The sequence below is a fragment of the Mytilus galloprovincialis genome, chromosome 6 (genome assembly GCF_965363235.1).
Source record: "Mytilus galloprovincialis chromosome 6, xbMytGall1.hap1.1, whole genome shotgun sequence".
Taxonomy (NCBI): Eukaryota; Metazoa; Mollusca; class Bivalvia; order Mytilida; family Mytilidae; genus Mytilus; species Mytilus galloprovincialis.
Window position 1 is genome coordinate 5560420 of NC_134843.1, and position 20932 is coordinate 5581351.

General features: G+C 32.0%; 1 protein-coding gene across 6 annotated transcripts in view; it reads left to right on the forward strand.

Annotated features, from left to right (window-relative positions):
- The window catches only part of LOC143078790 (serine/threonine-protein kinase SIK3-like), a 71733-nt gene that overhangs the window by 34241 nt on the left and 16560 nt on the right, over positions 1-20932 (forward strand). For 2 of the 6 annotated variants that reach the window (XM_076253766.1, XM_076253761.1), the window contains exons 6-16: positions 1793-1916; positions 8299-8531; positions 9852-10014; positions 11513-11625; positions 13514-13832; positions 14856-14974; positions 15612-15724; positions 16557-16732; positions 17450-17473; positions 18966-19183; positions 20203-20286. In XM_076253766.1, coding sequence (XP_076109881.1) covers positions 1793-1916; positions 8299-8531; positions 9852-10014; positions 11513-11625; positions 13514-13832; positions 14856-14974; positions 15612-15724; positions 16557-16732; positions 17450-17473; positions 18966-19183; positions 20203-20286 — 1686 coding nt within the window. Of the gene's footprint in view, positions 1-1792; positions 1917-2089; positions 2148-8298; positions 8532-9851; positions 10015-11512; positions 11626-13513; positions 13833-14855; positions 14975-15611; positions 15725-16556; positions 16733-17449; positions 17474-18965; positions 19184-20202; positions 20287-20932 lie in introns of those variants that run through there. The other 4 variants (XM_076253762.1, XM_076253765.1, XM_076253763.1 and 1 more) reach the window with 4 other exon arrangements.

Here is a 20932-nt window from a genome sequence, read left to right on the forward strand (position 1 = left end):
ATGCTTCATACTTTGTATATAGATGCCTCATGTTACGAAGTTTCCGTCAGTCACATGTCCAATGTCCTTGACCTCATTTTAATGGTTCAGTGACCACTTGAAAAAAAAGTTCAAATTTTTTGTAATGTTGAATTCTCTCTTATTATAAGTAATAGGATAACTATATTTGCTATGTGCGTACCTTGCAAGGTTCTCATGTCTGTCAGACAGTTTTCACTTGACCTCGACCTCATTTCATGGATCGGTGAACAAGGTTAAGTTTTGGTGGTCAAGTCCATATCTCAGATACTATAAGCAATAGGGCTAGTATATTCAGTGTATGGAAGGACTGTAAGGTGTACATGTCCAACTGGCAGGTGTCATCTGACCTTGACCTCATTTTCATGGTTCAGTGGTTATAGTTAAATTTTTGTGTTTTGGTCTGTTTTTCTCATACTATATGCAATAGGTCTACTATATTTGTTGTATGGAACGATTGTAAGGTGTACATGTCTAGCGGGCAGATGTCATGTGACCTTGACCTCATTTTCATGGTTCAGTGGTCAAAGTTAAATTTTTGTGTTTTGGTCTGTTTTTCTCATACTATATGCAATAGGTCTACTATATTTGTTGTATGGAACGATTGTAAGGTGTACATGTCTAGCGGGCAGATGTCATGTGACCTTGACCTCATTTTCATGGTTCAGTGGTCAAAGTTAAATTTTTGTGTTTTGGTCTGTTTTTCTCATACTATATGCAATAGGTCTACTATATTTGTTGTATGGAACGATTGTAAGGTGTACATGTCTAGCGGGCAGATGTCATGTGACCTTGACCTCATTTTCATGGTTCAGTGGTCAAAGTTAAATTTTTGAGTTTTGGTCTTTTTATCTAATACTATATGCCATAGGTCAACTATATTTGGTGTATGGAAATATTTTATGATCTTTATGTCAGTCGCACAGGTTTTATTTGACCGTGCTCTCATTTTCACGGTTCATTGCACAGTGTTAAGTTTTTGTGTTTTGGTCTATTTTTCTTAAACTATAAGTAATAGGTCAACTATATATGTTGTATAGAAGCATTGTTAGCTGTACATGTCTGCCTGGCATGGTTCATCTGACCTTGACCTCATTTTCAAGGTTCATTGGTCTATGTTTAGTTATCTTGGTTAATGTTAAGTTTATGTGACAGTTGTTATAAAGATTAGCTTGATACTAAGGACTATCAACATAATATCAATGATTAGTATAGAAGGCGAGACATTTCAGCGTGTGCACTCTTGTATTTTAATATTTTATGATGTACCTTTAAAAATGAGTAGTTATTGTTGCCAACTCCATTAGAAATTTGAATTAAGATTATTTTTAATAAGGAAACTAGGAGGTGAAAAAATGTGGGAGGGGGTAGGGGGTAAGGGTGTAAAATTTTTCTCATGTCAGATTTCAGAAATTTAAAAGAATTTTTTCTACAAATATTTTTTTTGAGGGGATTAATATTCGACAGCATAGTGTAATGCTCAGTAGCAAAAAAAATATTTTAAGTTCATTAGACCACATTCATTCTGTGTCAGAAACCTATGCTGTGTCAACTACTTAATCGCAATCCGAATTCAGAGCTGTATCAAGCTTGAATTTTGTGTCCATACTTGTCCAACTGTTCATGGTTTCGACCACTGTGGTCGTATAAAGCTGCGCCCTGCGGAGCATCTGGTTTTCTAGAGTTTGGGTGTAGTATTATATGTGTTAGTGTGTGGTGCTCTTCCATTTGATTTTCAGAATAATAATTGTCATTTATATTGTGTTATTTTCAGAGTTTGGGTGTAGTATTATATGTGTTAGTGTGTGGTGCTCTTCCATTTGATGGCAGTACATTACAGAGTCTACGGAGTCGTGTCTTAAGTGGCAAATTTAGAGTACCATTTTTCATGTCTACAGGTAAATTTAAAGTACCATTTTTCATGTCTACAGGTAAATTTAGAGTACCATTTTTCATGTCTACAGGTAAATTTAAAGTACCATTTTTCATGTCTACAGGTAAATTTAGAGTACCATTTTTCATGTCTACAGGTAAATTTAAAGTACCATTTTTCATGTCAACAGGTAAATTTAAAGTACCATTTTTCATGTCTACAGGTAAATTTAAAGTACCATTTTTCATGTCTACAGGTAAATTTTTGGATGTTTGATATAAATTTTTACAATATGAAATTGGATATGAAATGGGGACTAAAATAAAAACATAAATAGGACTTTTTGAAATCTCAGCTATGGGTCAGTGTCAAACAGTATTTTTATATAGTAAATACCAGTATGTAATCTGAAATTCTAAAATTGCCTTGAAGTGCCTTCCTTTGGTACTATGTGCATTTAATTGAAACTGCCGGCCTGCCATGATTTTACTGTAAGCTTGAGATCTTCAGTGAAACAAGCAGATAGAACTGTACACACTCTTTATTTTACAATTACTGGCCTTCATGGGACAAATACAATATAAAGCATACAAGCATAGAAGAATGAAAATAAGTGTGATTGATTGATAAAAGTATGACAACAGCATAGAATTAACACATTCACAATACAATTACATAACAGTTGTAACATGTATGGCATTTATTTACTCCTTATAAGAAATCATCCTACATCTGGTCTTCATTGCTCAACCATAATAGTTCTTTAAATCAGATAGATAGATAGATTTCTAACTTATGATGAGATCATAGAAAATGACACAATTATGTTTTCTAACGTTAGCTAAATCTTAAATAGATGCTGTAGTATACATTAGTTTTTGTACACAGAAAAAAGAGCAAATTTTAATGAATATGTTTATTGGATGGCACTTGAGCTCTCACAACCTATATACATAGACCTTCAATTGAAAGAACAAACAAACAAAAACAGACAAAAAGAATAAAGCAATAATAAAAAAATAAATATAAAATTGTAGTACTCATAGGAGTTAGGTTTGACTTAATTTTACAATAATTTTATGATTAAGGCAGACTTTAATCAAATATAAAAAAATGATTAATTGAAAAATAATGCAAAAGAATGATTTTATATCACCCATTTCTTTGGAAAAATGCTATCTGCATCTATTGATAAGATATCTGATCTCCAACAAGACCTTCCCAGACTATGAATGTTAATTTTGATTTGTCAATAAACAAAATAATCTGTTTGCATATACAGTGCACTGTTGTACTGAATAACAGACAAAAAAAGTTAAAAAACTGTTAAAATCTTAACTGCAACAATGAACAGCAAACAGACGTCATGTTTTCTATTGATCTGGATGATGTGCAAGTTTTCAAGGACAGAGATATAATGGAATGACATTATAGCATTCATATGCAGTAAATAAGTCAAATATTTACTGATCTAGATACTCACACATTTCTTTATGCTTCCAGATAAAATGTTTCATAAAGATTTAATTCCTGATATCAAATTTTAAAATTGCATGTCTGTTTGAATCAAAATATAAGACTAACCAAGAACATGGACAAGACAATTTGTTATTTACAATTTTCATCTTAGATAAGAAATACCTTATCTTTCTTTGACTGATGCCACATTGATAAGTGGGGGAATTATTCAAACTCCTCTATTCCAGAATTGTGTCAGTCTTTTTAGCTCACCTGGCTCAAAGGGCCGAGTGAGCTTTTCTCATCACTTGGCATCCGTCGTCCGTCGTCGTCTGAACTTTTTACATTTTTACCTTCTTTTAGAGAACCACTGAATGGAATGAACTTAGTTTAACATAGGACCCAATGGGAACTGCATACAAATGACTTCTTTTAGAGAACCAGTGAATGGAATGAGACCAAACATAGTATGAATGTTCCTTATGAGGTGCTAACCATGTGTTGTGACTTTGTAGACGATCCATCATCAAAGATGGCTGCTAGCGGGGGACTTAGTTTAACATAGGACCCTATGGGAACTGCATATAAATGACTTATTTTAGAGAACCACTGAATGGAATGAAACCAAACATAGCATGAATGATCTTGATGAGATGCTGACCAAGTGTTGTTACTTTGTAGCCAATCCGTCATCCAAGATGGCCACCGACGGCAGGGCACTTGGTTTAACATAGGACCCTATGGGAAATACATACAAATGTCCTCTTTCAGAGAACCATTTAATGAAATGAAACCAAACATAGCATGAATGTTCCTAATGATATGCTGACCAAGTGTTCAAGATGGCTGTCAGTAGGGGGGGGGGGGGGGGGGGGGGGACTTAGTTTAACATAGTACCCTAAGGGAAATACATACAAATTTCTTCTTTTAGAGAACCACTGAATGGAATGAAACCAAACATAACATGAATGTTTCTGATGAGATGCTGACCAAGTGTTGTTACTTTGTAGCCGATCCATCACCCAAAATTGCCGTTTCTGTGTTACATGTAATTCTGAATTAAAATTAAAAAAAAAGTGTGTACTTCAAGTGCACCACAAGCCAGAGCTAAATGAGATGGATTATTCTTATGTTACACCAGTTTTGATTGGATGATGTATTTTAAAGAATTGACAGGGATTGCTAGTTTTGTGTTGAAGCTCAGTGGTTCTTTCCTGCATTTAGTAGACATGGTTGAGCAGTCAGCGTCCTAATTTGTTCTTGTTGTAGAATGCTTGCCCCATTTGTTGTATTTTGTGGGTTTTATACATTGAAAACTTTAAAATTTGTGAAAATTTGTAATTACTGCCTTCAAATAAACATGCCATTAACAAAAAAAAAAAGATTGGTGAAGCTATATTTATGTATTGTTTTAATAAATGATACTGTGGATGTCAGTTTTTTGTGGCTTGAGGAAAAATTGTATTGTCGTCCATATTTGATAACTTCACAGTTTGAATATATAGACAATTTGTATTTTTGATAAACACCTAAATTTTTTGTTTCCCAATACCCATAAATCCTAAAAATCAAGTAACTAATGAAAAAAAATGTATACATTTTGTAATAAAACAGGAAATGATATACACTCCAAAAGGTAAAAACTATTTATTTATAATAAATTTATCACTTGTTCTCTGTTGGAGAGATGTCTTACTAGCAATATTATCATATACTTAGACTAAATAACATATAATTTTTACTGTATGATAATAGCATTAAATTAACGTAAATTCCATATTTTTCAAATTGGTGCTTAGCGGGCTGATATGAAAAGTTTATCACATGCTTCGATTGTTATCACATGCCTTTCCGTAACGTTATCGCATGGCATTCCGGTGTTACTCTGCAAATTCCGGAATATACACCTCAATGAAACGTTTTCAGTGAAAACATCAATTTACAAAGAAGTGTACAAAACAATATTTAGATACTTAAGATTATATTGTGTAAAATAATTACAAACAAATTATTAAGTTTCAAACATAAGTTAGAAAGTTACTTAAAAAAAGTTGACTTTTCCAAACAGTGTCCATTATGAAAATTGTTGAATTATTTATTTTGTCGATTCGTCCATATTAAAATATTTTTCTTCTCTGTTGAGGCATATGATAGAAAGATTTCATATTGAATGAACTAAGTTAGGAGTCCGACGGCCGTGAACTTTACACTCTGTGAACTTCTATTTGGTAACCACGTAAAAGGATCAATTATGATTCTAGCGGTTATTATTCTCCATTGTTAATGCATATGATAAAAAGATCATAACATGTCATTTTTCATATTGCATGTATTATCAGCCCTCGAGCCATGCGGCTCTTGGGCTGATATTGAACCTAGGGATGATAATACATGCGATATGAAAAATGCCATGTAATAATCTGATAATATGACATCTTCTTATTTTTATAAATCACATGTAATGCCATTGATGTATTGATTGACAATAAAAAAGATGTTGAAAATCTATAGAAAGAGGTGACAATTTCATCCTAACAAGTGAAACATTGTCATCGATAACCTATTATTGTATATGGTAAACAGGGATCCATTATCGGTTAATCTGGTTAGGTCTATGTACATATATATAGCTGTTTTATCATTTTACTGAGCTTCCTAAAAATTACATAATATTTTAATACATCTCTGTATAGTTTTGGTCTCCTGGTATGCAGTTTTTTGAACAGATATAATAGAATAATTTTCCATGCTGAAGTTTTTATAAATTTGAAATTTTACAGGACTAAAAGGAACAATTATATTATAAAAACTGTAATTGAAAATGTAACAGTTATATCGCAACAGTGGGTAAAGATTGATATACCACAGTATAGGGTCTTATTTGTAATGTTATTTATTATGTTAGCTAAATATTATGTGGTTTTTGTCCCGCTATGATGATCACACAAAAGTTATACAACATATTTGTCCATTCTGTTGGGAATTATTGTTCAATTTAGTAAGGTTATAAATTTTGTTAAAGAAGGAAGCATTTTCAAAAGGTGTTGCACATATAAATTGATTGATTTTCATGACAGCTTGCGTAAAAGGATTGAAAGATATTTTTTTTACATCACTTTTATCCTGGAAACATTATCACTCATACAGTTTAACAGTCAAATCATTATTAGATATCAGTTTGTAGTGATAATGGTTTAATGGTTTACAAAATCAGTAATCTATAAACTGTAAACTCTGTAAAACTCAACTAATCTCTAACTAAAGAACTGTTAAATTCAGTTAATCTCTAACCAAAGAACTCAAAATGATTTTTTTTTATATAATTGTGAAATTACAAATCCACATAAATCATGTTTATTAATTTACAAAAAAAAATCATGGTATAAACTTCACAAGAAACAGAATATCAGATAGCAAAACATTTCTTGTTTGCCAGACTCTCTGTTCCACTGGTGGCTTGTTATGCCCCACCTACGATAGTAGAGGGGCATTATGTTTTCTGGTCTGTGCGTCCGTTCGTCTGTTCGTTCGTTCGTTCGTTCGTCCGTTCGTTCGTCCATCTGTCCCGCTTCAGGTTAAAGTTTTTGGTCAAGGTAGTTTTTGATGAAGTTGAAGTCCAATCAACTTGAAACTTAGTATACATGTGCCCTATGATATGATCTTTCTAATTTAAATGCCAAATTAGAGTTTTGACCCCAATTTTACGGTTCACTGAACATAGAAAATGATAGTGCAAATTTCAGGTTAAAGTTTTTGGCTTCAGGTTAAAGTTTTTGGTCAAGGTAGTTTTTGATGAAGTTGAAGTCCAATCAACTTGAAACTTAGTATACATGTGCCCTATGATATGATCTTTCTAATTTAAATGCCAAATTAGAGTTTTGACCCCAATTTTACGGTTCACTGAACATAGAAAATGATAGTGCAAATTTCAGGTTAAAGTTTTTGGCTTCAGGTTAAAGTTTTTGGTCAAGGTAGTTTTTGATGAAGTTGAAGTCCAATCAACTTGAAACTTAGTATACATGTGCCCTATGATATGATCTTTCTAATTTAAATGCCAAATTAGAGTTTTGAAGTCCAATCAACTTGAAACTTAGTATACATGTTCCCTTTGATAAGATCATTCTAATTTTAATGCCAAATTAGAGAATTTAGTCCAATTTCACAGTCCTTTAAACATAGAAAATGATAGTGCGAGTGGGGCATCCGTGTACTGTGGACACATTCTTGTTTCCTTCTGCTTTTGGTTGGCTTTGGTGTCTGATATTGATTTTTAAACTTCAGTTAGTTCAAGGTCGTGTAATTCTGCTAGAACCAAAACAAATAGATATTATGTTAAAATACTAATGTAAGAAATAAACACCTGTCATTTATTTCACCTGTCATTTATTAAGTTCAAACATATAAGTAGAGACAGACAAATGTACTTATTACATACATAATAGTGTACAATAACCAACAATAACGCATGGAAGGCCTTGTTATTAGACACAACCGTATCGGGAGGACTAACATATGCAAAAAGATACATGGGTTACTATGGTAAAACAGACAGCCAAAATGGAACTATACATTTAATACTTATATGTCATGTCTATTGAGAAGTTAAAAAACAGTGTAATGAATTTAAGCCTATTCTAAAGACATCCCCCTCCCCCCCCCCCCCCAAAAAAAAAAAACAAACAAAAACAACAAAAAAACAACAAAAAAACAAAACACTTTGAATTACCCTTAGATCATGTAGATAGACAAAATAAATGTGCAACACAAAGAGCATTGAAAATTAGTTTAAATTTAAAAGTTCCTATTAACTCATGTAGAATCTGTTTTCTAAGCAGACCTAAGCTACCTTGTGCATTGCCATGATAATTTGTTATATGAAAAGGAATTTCAGACCTTTGACATTTTGAGTTCTTGTTTAATTATAATTAATTTATTGATTATTATTTCAGAATGTGAACAATTAATTAAACAGATGTTAACAGTTGATCCTATCAAAAGAATAACAATGGAGCAAATTATTAAACATAAATGGACGATACTTGCTGGTGAAGATGTAGACTTTGATGCTTTAATATTAGAAAATAATCGTCCATCAGATGTTGATCCTGACTTAGAAAATCTTAATGAACATATCATAGCTCATATGGAAAGTATAGATCTAAATAGAGAACAAATTTTTAAGGTAATAAAACACATTTGTTTCTGTCCAAGTACAGTGTATGGACATAAATATTTGTCACCTACAATTGTTTCTATTTATATTTTATATAATTACACATTACACAAGACATATTTTGAAGTTGTCACTTGTGAGAAATTGTATCACCAAATTGACAATTCAGAACACAGTTGGCCTTTGTTTTGTTCTTATATACTGTTTATAGAGATATTTTGCTTGCATTTATTCTTTCCAATTTTGAAAAGTGGACTAAAAAGTGAGACAAAATATTGTGATTTTAGGAAAATATCCTTTTAGTTAAATGTATCAATTATCAGAATACGTGTTCTTTTTATTGGTATATTTACCCTAACGCATTATTCACATTTATATTTGCATTTGTCGCAATATTTTCTGAATTTGCAGTATGCATTAGATAGAACTATTTTGTAATCTGCTTGAACTATTGACATACAACAATCCCTCTTGCTTTAATCATCAGACATTTGCTTGTGACGTTAGATTTCAGTGGCGGATCCAGAAATTTTCATAAGTGGGGGCCCGCTCCAGTCACACTTCAGTGATTCCCTATATAAGCAACCAAATTTTTTCCCAAAAAGGGGGGGCCCAGGCCCCCTGGTCCCCCCCCTCTAAATCCGCCTCTGGATTTATAATGGAATGTCAGTGATGTCCGGCAATAACAGGCATATAGCAATAAGGGTAGGCCAATATGAAAGGATAGGGGTATTAATTCATGACTAAAAATCGGTACATGCACAGCTAAAAACATACAGTAAAACAAAGGAACAACACTTTTATTGCTGGTCTTGATTTCAAAGTCAAAGTGAGGCTTCAAAGCAGATAAAAAAAACCCCATAAAAACTCTAACCATACTGCAAGTTTTAGAAGGCCCCCTAACACTGATTTGAGTGGAATTCTTTGCTAAATGTTTGATTAACTTTGTACGATGTATAAACACCACCAAATTTGTCCCCGTCAAAAAGGAACATACTGGAGAGTAGTACATGTATATATTTAAAACAAAATACCTCCTATACATATAAATGTAATCATACAAAAATATATGAAGAAATTCAAAAATTGGGTTTGGTTTATTTTAGCTTACTTCATGTATTTTCACCTGGTAAAGAGTAAAAATTTTCTTTTAATTGTCTAATTAAGAGAATAGATTATGAAAACATATATATGTAGCAGAATAAAAAGTATATATAAAACCTATGCCTATCAAAAAAAAAGGAAAAATTAAAGAAATAAAGAAAAAACTAAATGCTTACATTATTATGAAAGTTACATTTCATGTTTTCTTTGACACTTTTATTTCAGTCTGTGAAAGAGCAGGCTTATGATTACCATAGTGCAATATATCACTTATTACAAGACAAATATAAAAAACATCCAAAGACAATACAAAAGACAATTGTTCCACAAAATCTGCCATTAGCGGTGGTGTCCACAGAAAGACGGTCTAGTATAACTACAGGTATAGGTATGTATCATTATACTTTAGAACCTTATATAGAACAGTTTTCATGGCTGTAAAATGGCACAATCTAGGAGCAACAAAATATCCAAGAAAAAAATTGAAGGTTTTCATTTTGACAGATAATTAATAATTCCAAATTAACAATCTAGGAAGATACTAAAATTGTTGCAACCAAAAAGTTGTTAAAATAAACATATTTTCTGTATAACTGCATAATTACAAGAAAGGAGTAGGTCTGGTAAGGGCCTGATTTTGGCCTCAAATTTCAAGTTCATCTGACGAAAGATTGTAGACACTTTTTAAACACTTAAGTGTCTATTTCAGTTGATTCAATAAGTTTATGTGAAAGATTTTAACTGATTTACTCATTACAAACGCTCCGATTCTAGCTGAAATATGAAAAATATATCAAATATGCCCAAAAATGTCACTTTTCTGATGATTTTTGTCAAAAATGAAAGTGGCCACATCTGTGTTCATCCACAACCTTTATATATGTTATGTATTATCATAAAATACAACTTACATTTCAATATTAAGAATGAACACGAATGTGGCCACTTTCATTTAAGATGGAAACCGTCTAAAATTTAACTAAAATGCTAAATTTGTGAAGATTTCACTAATTTAGCATGACTTAATGATGCTGGCACCCGATATATGTGCATTGTATTGTCAAAAACAGCCCATATTTATGTAGCAGAAGCATTTTACTTTCCAATGAATAACTAAAAATTTACATCTTAACAATTTTGTAAAACTGCTATATTTTGGGGCCAAAAAGGGGGCTTACTGAACCTACTCCTTTTAGGCTTAAATATGAATAATGGAAATCAATATGTGAGGCAAAACACATGAATTGTCAAATAATTTACCCCAAGAAATGTTTGTCAAATAATTTACCCCAAGAAATGTTTGTCAAATAATTATACCTCAAGAAATGTTTGTAACGGTAATTTTCATTGGACGTTGACAAATATTTTGGAGGGTTAAATTCCACATTCTACCAAAGCCACCATTTGAAATTCAATTTGTATGTGAAATCTTACAAAATAAACATGAACGTCACATTTTGAGTCTCAAAATCCTCTTTTTGTCAACGTTAAACCAATTTGAAGCGTACAAAAGGTATAAAAATGTCTAGTGTTCACATTGTGTAGTTGCTAAAGACAATGCAACAGTTTCACAGACTTTTTCATTTATGTCATTTTTAAGCCATAATATTTATTAAGTGGTGATTATTTTGATATGCTGCATTAGAATGGAGATAACTGTATTGTATTTTAAGCTTGACCTGCGTAAAACTTGATTTTACTGTCGCAAATATCCGTTAACTGAGCTCTGCTACACGTCGCTAGGTAAACTCAATTTGCGACACTAAAATCTTCGTTTTACACATGCCAAGCTTAAAATACAACACAGTTATCTCCTAATTAATGTTTGATATTGTTTCTTTATACTTGATTAAATAATTGAATGTTTGTAATTAAAATTATTTTAGTGATACCAGAGTTCCCAGCCACTGATGTTAAAGATACCAAACCTACAACGTTTCCCTCCATTCCAGCACAACTACGATTTTATACACCGGCAGAAGATAGTTGTGTTAGTGAGGTATGATTTTGACGAATTGTCCCGTTTTAGCCAATTATTCTGAAAATTATAATTAGGTTGTAACTGTTAATGACCAAATTTCCACCAATACAAAACCTACAATAAGTCCAAAATGACCAACCATTAACTGTTCTAAATAACTATTTTTGATGTATTTTATGTTTTTGCCAGTTATATCAAGAATATAACCAACAGATAAGAACTGTAAGCAGCAATAAATAATCAGCAATTTGAGATCTACAAAAAGCCATTTGATAAGGCTGAAACAAAAAAATTGTAATTTCCCAGATAAATGTGATTATACTGTATCAAATGCTAAGTTGAATTTATTAGATTACTTAGCTTTTTAAGAATCTTTCCTAAAAGAGTTCATTATGATTGAAATTTGCTATACAACAACGAAAATATTGTAAATTAAGATAATTTTATATGCCGAATTTATGGGCAATATTTTTTTTGCGTCCGTTCGTCTGTCCATTCGTCCATTTGTCCTTCTTCAAGTTAAAGTTTTTCAGGCTAAAGCTTTTGTCAAGGTGATTTTTGATGAAGTTGAAGTCCAATCAACTTGAAACTTCACATATGGTATAATCTTTCAAATTTTAATGCCAAATTAAGAGTTTTGATCCCAATTTCACAGTCCACTGTAGATAAAAAATAATAATGTGAATGGGGCATCTATGTACTGTAGATAGAAAATAATAATGTGAATGGGGCATCTATGTACTGTAGATAGAAAATAATAATGCCAATGGGGCATCTATGTACTGTAGATAGAAAATAATAATGTGAATGGAGCATCTATGTACTGTAGTTAGAAAATAATAATGTGAATGGGGCATCTATGTACTGTAGATAGAAAATAATAATGCCAATGGGGCATCTATGTACTGTAGATAGAAAATAATAATGTGAATGGAGCATCTATGTACTGTAGTTAGAAAATAATAATGCGAATGGAGCATCTATGTACTGTAGTTAGAAAATAATAATGCGAATGGGGCATCTATGTACTGTAGATAGAAAATAATAATGTGAATGGAGCATCTATGTACTGTAGATAGAAAATAATAATGCGAATGGAGCATCTATGTACTGTAGTTAGAAAATAATAATGCGAATGGGGCATCTATGTACTGTAGATAGAAAATAATAATGTGAATGGGGCATCTATGTACTGTAGATACAAAATAATAATGTGAATGGGGCATCTATGTACTGTAGATAGAGAATAATAATTTGAATGGGGCATCTATGTACTGGGGACAGATTCTTGTTTCTTAAATGTTTATCTCTGAAAAAAAAAAGATTGATAAATTAACACAGTATTATATTTTCCTTTGAAATGAGAAGGTAAAGCAGATGTTGATAACATGGTTTGCTCAAACTGTAGCATTTTGTATCAAAATTCTGATTATTGAAAAGAAATTTTTCAATGTATTCGTCCTTGGTTTGATAATTATGTGATGTGATGGGATTGGTTTGATTTAGAACTCATGTGTGTGAAATTCTGATAACCTGATGTGTATGCAGAATATCTATAACCTCAATAGTTAAGATAAAGATGAGGAGATGTGGTATGACTGCCAATGAGACTACTCTCCAAGTGAGACATATAGAGGCTATCAACTATAGTTCATCGTACCACCGTACTGTAATACCCATACTGTATAGCAAGATATAAATGGCCCTAAAAATGACAAATGTAAAACAATTGTATTGAGAAAACTCACAGCGTGATTTATGTACAAAACAATAAACAAAAAAACAAATACCCTATACAGCTACAACTGCTGAATTACAGGCTCCTAACTAGGAGCGGCATTGTTAAACATTTTTTTGCTGGTTGATCAACAATTGAAATTAATAGATAAATATATTACAATTTTAGTCTGAAGACAGTAACAGTCAGAACTCTGATTCTGAGGCAGAGGAGCCATCACCTGAAGCATTAGCCAGATATCTAGCAATGAGACGACATACAGTAGGCGTAGGTGATACACGACATGAAGTTCCAGAAAATGAACGAGTAAAACTTGCCAATCATCAGCCCATTATTGCAATGCCTCAACCCAATCTACTCATGCCATTTAGTTTCTTGCCACATATCAATTTGCCACAGACCAATTTGCCGTATGTACAGAATGAACCAATGCAGAATTATCAAGGCATTGGGGAACAACATTTATTACAGCCACCGGCATTCACAGGTTAGTGATTGGTTGAAATAAACATTGATCAAGGTTATATAACTCCAAAGGTATTGGATTTTACTGAAATTTTTTCAACTTCGTACTTCATTTTTGCCTTTTTAACTTTTTTGGATTCGAGCGTCACTGATGAGTCTTTTGTAGACGAAACGCGCGTCTGGTGTACATACAAAATTTAGTCCTGGTATCTATGATGAGTTTATTTTTAACTTGAATACTATACTTCATGGATATTATTTTTCATTGATTGAGAATTAGTGTAAATTCATAGGATTTTAAAATATAACCTACTTGAAGTAGCATTCAGTGTAAGATTTTCAACATAAAATAATTGAATATATTATATGTATATTAACCTTAACATTTTTCACCTGTTCGTTTGTGTAGGTTTCTGTCATGTATTTTCTTAACACATCAAATTTAAGAGGAAAACAACAAAACACCAAACACTTAACTGTAAAAAAACAAACAAACCCCAACATACATAGAAACAGACTGATAACAACTGCAATATTCCTGACTTTCACTATTTGAGGGGTGGTTCAGTAATAGATGAATATAAGTATGAAACCATATTTATTGTAGAAATGTTACTTGATAAATTACTGTTAACATATTTTATTATAGAAATCATTAAAAAAAAAAGTAGGGGTGTCATCAAGGGTGCGATAAAAGGTAGGGGTGTGATAAAGGGTATGATAAAGGGTGCGCATCAAAGTTGCACAATACGGATTAAACAGCAGGCTATTTATCAAATATTCAAAACTGCTGTATTTACTAAATATATGATAAATATATATATATAGCTACAAGGGTAAAAACATAAATACGAAATATACTAAAGATTCAATAATTGAGATAAGGAAACAATAGCAGTGCTCTTATATTAATCTGTCTCCCTAACTTGATAAATTGTTATCTCTATCAAATATCAACTTAGTTCTTGTTGTTAAGATGAAGGGTTCCCCTTTAATGAAGATAAGTACAATATATTACTTCATGCTCCTTTTTGTTTCATTTCAGGACTTGGTGGTCGGAGGGCTTCAGATGGTGGTGCTAACATACATTTATTTAATCGTCAGATATATGGTAACAGTCTACCTGGAAGTCCGGGAAGTCAAGAAACACTGGCTACTGTGGGGGTAATAAACTTTGCTTAATTATACTGCATATTAATTTCTCTTATGGTTGTGACTTGTTATCTATTTCTTGCATTAATAGATATTTCTCGTACCACACTACATGGAGTGTGATACGAAAAAGTAATACCAAAATCTGTGTAAATTTGATTGCCTTACAAGAAAACATAACAGCATTTCAATTGGCTATTGACAGGTCATTTATGACTTTCAAAGGTTAAGACGATGTACAATTTGTCCATGACAACAGACATATGGGATTTCTTCAATAAAATACAAAACACTTACATATTTCACCTGACAATCTTTTTTTTTTTCAATATCCTGTTTGAAATTCATGTATACCCTGATTGGCATAATTACAGAAATTTATGTAATGAATTCTGAAATTAAATTTAGAATTTAATAACAATTCTCATTACCATTGGATACCAAAAAATATTATAATTCATTGTAAAATTGACAATTCTATTAACTATCAGAAATCAAGAATAAATATTATTATTTTACAAAATGGACAATTTTGTTTTTATAAGTTATATAAAATTATGATTCCAATTCTATAGACCGTCGATGATTTGATGATATTGTGGTTAATTACACTAATGAAGTAACTTATATGAATGTATTGGTTTTACAGTCGCCATTGTCACCCTCTGGTTTACATCTACCTACACCTCCACTGCATGGCTCAATAACAGTAGAGGAGGAAGAAGGTTCAGACCAGGAACCAGATCCTGAAGCAGTTCAAAGGTATGTTGTATAGAAGTCAAGGAAAATCAGTTGTAGACATCTTTAATTTATAGTAAAAATAAATTTTGTTTTGGTACAACAAGACATTTTTAAAATAGCATTGTGACAGATGTATTTTTAGAACTCTGATTTTGATTCATTATACACCCTCCCAGAATGAGCTTTTAGAATCTAATAATTTAGAGGTCTGTGGAAAGAGGCAGCAACCCAGCAACGCAATACAACCAGAAATAATTGAAGTGACCAATGTTGAGGTAGCAATATTCACTTTTATAGTGATGGGAAGATAAGAGCAATGAAAATAAATATTTTTTAATACGGACAAAGTGGAAGGGAACTTTAGGTTTGCACTCTGTCTGTCGGTCCATCTTTCCATCCGTCAGTCCGGCTAATCAGTTTTCCAGACATTTTTTCTTCATGTTTGAAGATATTGATTTGATATTTGGTGAATTGTTTTATTCAGAAAATATTGCGTGCATTTATTATTGCAATTTAAAAAAAAAACGTGCATAGCGGTCTATATATCAGTTATCCGAATGTGAGTTCTTATTTTTGCCATACTCACCAAGTTGCATTATTTGCAATTATAAAAACCTCACATAATAATTTAACGGTATACTGTATCTGCTGAGAAAGCTTAGAATATTGGATAGCACAAATTTAAATATGTGTTTTAACATTATCTCTTCTTACAATCTTGAATTTTTGTTTCTTACTAAAATGGTTTTAGGAATGGTAGTTTGTGAGGAAAACATACATATTTCATGTATTTATTTGTGCTTTGATACAAAACAGTGAAATGATATTTCATATGTTTCAAAATCTTTTGTAGATATCTGCAAAACAGAGGTCACCGGCAGAGACATACACTTGCAATGTCTAACCCTATGAGTGAAATACCTGAGGAATTACAAAAGAAATTATCTCTACAGCAACCGTTACGTTCGGGTCGGAGGGGAAGTCACTTAATAGAGAGACAAGCAACTGTTGGTATGTATGATCCGGCTGGTGAGTCAAAGTGGTACCAAAAACCGTCTATATCTGTGTATAATACCCCCCACCCCAACCGCCACCCTCACCACACCCCAGGAGAGGTAGTCACTTAATAGAGAGACAAGCAGCTGTTGGTATGTATGATCAGGCTGGTGAGTCTAAGTGGTACCATAAACCTTCTATATCTGTGTAGAATACACCCCCACCCTACCCCAGGAGAGGAAGTCACTTAATAGAGAGACAAGCAGCTGTTGGTATGTATGATCAGGCTGGTGAGTCTTAAGTGGTACCATAAACCGTCTATATCTGTGTATAATACCCCCCACCCCAACCGCCACCCTCACCACACCCCAGGAGAGGTAGTCACTTAATAGAGAGACAAGCAGCTGTTTGTGTGTATGATCAGATGTAGATTATAAATATAGAAAGGTGATGAGACAGTATCTTGTATTGCATAAGGTGTTAAAAAAAAATTGTGTTTATCAGAATCATTCAATTATATTTTGACTGATATCCAAAAAGCAGAGATTGAATTACAAAATGTCATATGATTTTCTAACTCAAAGTATTTGTGAACATCATCATAAAAACTAATTCTTGATAACACCATTTCTGAACTGACATTTAAGATATTCACATCCTACTTTTTTATATAAACATAATATTACAGAGAATAAACAGTCTAAAATTTAAATTAAGGACATGTTTGAATTATTATGATATTTCTTACAGTGCTCAGAAATGGCAGGGCTCCTTGTAAGTAAGAGTGCTTATTAATGTGAGTGCTTAAAAAACTAATACACACATAAGTTGGTTGAATATCTATAATGGTGCTGTGTTGCTGTTTTTACTGAATTTTTATTTTTCCAGCTAACACCTCCTACAGTTTTTATGCTAGAACTTGTATATTAATCAGTGTTCTCCCCATGCTGATTTGAAGATGCAGTCCTGCAGTGCATTCCAACTATTTTTGTTGTCTCACAACACTTTCATTGCCTTGAAAGATAATCATGCAGTGTGTATTTAAGAATTGAATGCTTCTTTTTGTAACTTCATTGGAGTGTAAAAGCGTTGACCAAAGTACATTTTTCTGTGCTTCATTCTAAAAATGTGTGCACAGTCTACGCTTTCACACCCCTATGAAGTTACAAAAAGAAGCATTCAATACTTATAATTACGCTTTTTAGCTAGGATCATGAAAACACAGTTTTTATCAAGTTTTTATTTAATATACCTATGCACTTTATAGGGTCATGAATGATAAATTTTATTGTGTAATGAAGTTGCTTAAGGAATAACGCGAGATTGCAGTGTAGCCAATCAGAATAACGTATTATAATGAAACATACATCTAATGTAATTATATCTTCTTGAATACTTTTGTTCAGTGTTTCAGGGCTACAATTAAGTGAAAAGATTTAAATTCAATTATGAAATGTTTTTATGCATGGCTTTGCTGATTGGTTGCTGAATTAAATATCAAATTATATCTGTAACTTAATTTGACCAATGAACATGACGAAAACATGTGCTACCACAACTGAGAAATTTATGAATGGAAGATGTTTTACAGGGGGAAAAAAAAGTAAAATACTAACATTTTTGATAAATTCATATCTATTTATATATATTTTTGATCAATTCAAATCTATTTATATATAAAGCTGTTTGGCACTGGAACCCTCAAAGGAACCGGAGAATATTCTCTTGAATTTACTAAATTTTTAACCATTGTACATACCAAAACACCTAGACTGTCATAAAGCTTTTAAATGTATAATGTTTTTCTTAAGCATTTCGTTGCCTCAAAATTACATAACATAAATGGTTATGGGCTATGAATTTTGCTCCTTCAAAAATTTCTTGGGAGAACACTGTTTATGAGGGTGTTAGTAGATAAACTTAAGGTGTGCATTTTGTCAGAATTTTGAATTTCTTTTAATTTTCAATGAATAACATGTTGTTGAATATTGTAATATTTTGGTAAAACCTACCACAGTTTTCAAGCTTTAAACTTTTATATTAACAAGGGTGTTAGCACTTAAAGAAAGCACATAGGTATAGCGTTAAAGGGAGATACATTGATTTAATGAGGGAATGCACTAACAATTTTAAGCGTGCTTGGTAAAATTTATAACATTTTATGTAGATTAGAAAAAAAACTTTGAAATTTCATTTATTGATAATTGACTTATAAAATCTGATTTTAAATTGATAAATCTTTAAAATATTTGTCAATTTATTGCAGCTCCTACATGTAGTACATTGAGAGAACCAATAAATTCATTGCATTTACCATCAGAGAGATTTTCTCCAGTACGGCGAGCTAGTGATGGTCTACAGAATCTCAGCAAGTTCCAGTCACTTCATTTAGAAAAGATCTACAATCAGACGTTACAGTCTACATCTAGAAATAACAGTTCAACTAGTCTTAAACAGTTACAACATGAATGCCAAGAATTACAAGTATAACATCTTATTTGTAAATTAAAATATTTTTAATGGTCAGATCATTATAAATGTTTGATAACATACAGATGTTAAAATAAAAGTTGCAGGTAAACACAGCCTGTTACATCATACACCCTGCATATTTGATATTTCAAGATGGATATTTTGAATCCCACATAGGGCAGATGCACTCAACTCCAATTTGAATTGACCAGGATTGTTTGTTTTCCTACCAAATGTTGGTAGTTCTTTGGCTCCCTCCATCAATAAAAACTGAATGCTATGGGTAGTAAAATAATATTGAAAATGGCATTTAACACCAATCAATCAACCAATCGATCAAGATGGAAAAAAAATATTGATTCATTTTAGCAAATTATTTTAACATCATGCTTGAGGAAAAACATACATTTACAGATAAATGATTTACTGAATAAACTAAATGTATGTTTTTCCTGAAGTATGAAAATAATATTTATCATCTTTATCTCCCTTTCAATTAGTTGAGAAGCCTTCAAAAAATTAAATGCTTTTCCACACACTTGCAAATTTATAGGTAGATCTTTGATTGTCTATGTTAAATTTATACCAAAATTTTCTTGGCATGTTGTTCTATTTATTGAGTAACTGCTATAGAAACATATCATATATCTCTATATACTAGTAAACTGATGACAAACATAGTGTATTGAATTCAGCTTTTCTAAGAGTTTCACTTGTTTATCCATTACAGCTAATTCAATCGAGTGTGTATGTTTAGGTAATATCTTTGGTTAGCTTGCTTGCTAAGTCATTATTAGGTTAGGTTAACTGCCCTCCTTTAAGAGTAGACTAGTACAACAGATAACAAATCTACCCTCTGTTCAACCAGGCTACTTCGAAAGGAGGATAGCATACCTTACTTAATAATAACTTCTAGGTTCAGCTAGCAGGCAAGCTAACCAAATATATTACTTTTACCTACACACTCAATGTAATCAGCTGTAAATTCTAAAAAAAAATTTGGTTAACCTTCTTGATCGTTTATTTTTCAGAATAATGTAGGGAATCGTGATCCAATGAAAGAATCAGAACTTCAGCAACAGCACTCATTACACAGATTTCATCAATCATTACAGGTGTGTACATATGTGTGGATTATACTTAAGCTTCAGTGTCATCTTTTGTGTCATCTTTAGAAGCATTATAGATATATTTGGTCATGGTGGTCTTGCAAAAGGGATTACACCAAAAACAACCAGGCAATTAAACTGCATTCTGCACAATAAGTTTGTGTTTGTTAAGGTTTTTTCCTACTTATTTTACCTTAACTTTTATATTGAATTTTCCAAACATGAAACATCAAAAAAAATCATATAAATCTATTCCACAGGAACTAGATAAAACAAAGCATCATGAAAATAGATCAGTAAATTTCCCCACCTCAACATTCCCAGTTTTTATACGACCGCAAAAATTTTAAAAATTTTGGTCGTATATTGGTATGATGTTCGCGTCGTCCTCGTCCGAATACTTTTAGTTTTCACACTCTAACGTTAGTAAAAGTGAATAGAAATCTATGAAATTTAAAACAAGGTTTATGACCACAAAAGGAAGGTTGGGATTGATTTTGGGAGTTTTGGTCCCAACATTTTAGGAATTAGGGGCCAAAAAGGGCCCAAATAAGCATTTTCTTGGTTTTCGCACTATAACTCTAGTTTAAGAAAATAGAAATCTATGAAATTTTGACACAAGGTTTATGAACACAAAAGGAAGGTTGGGATT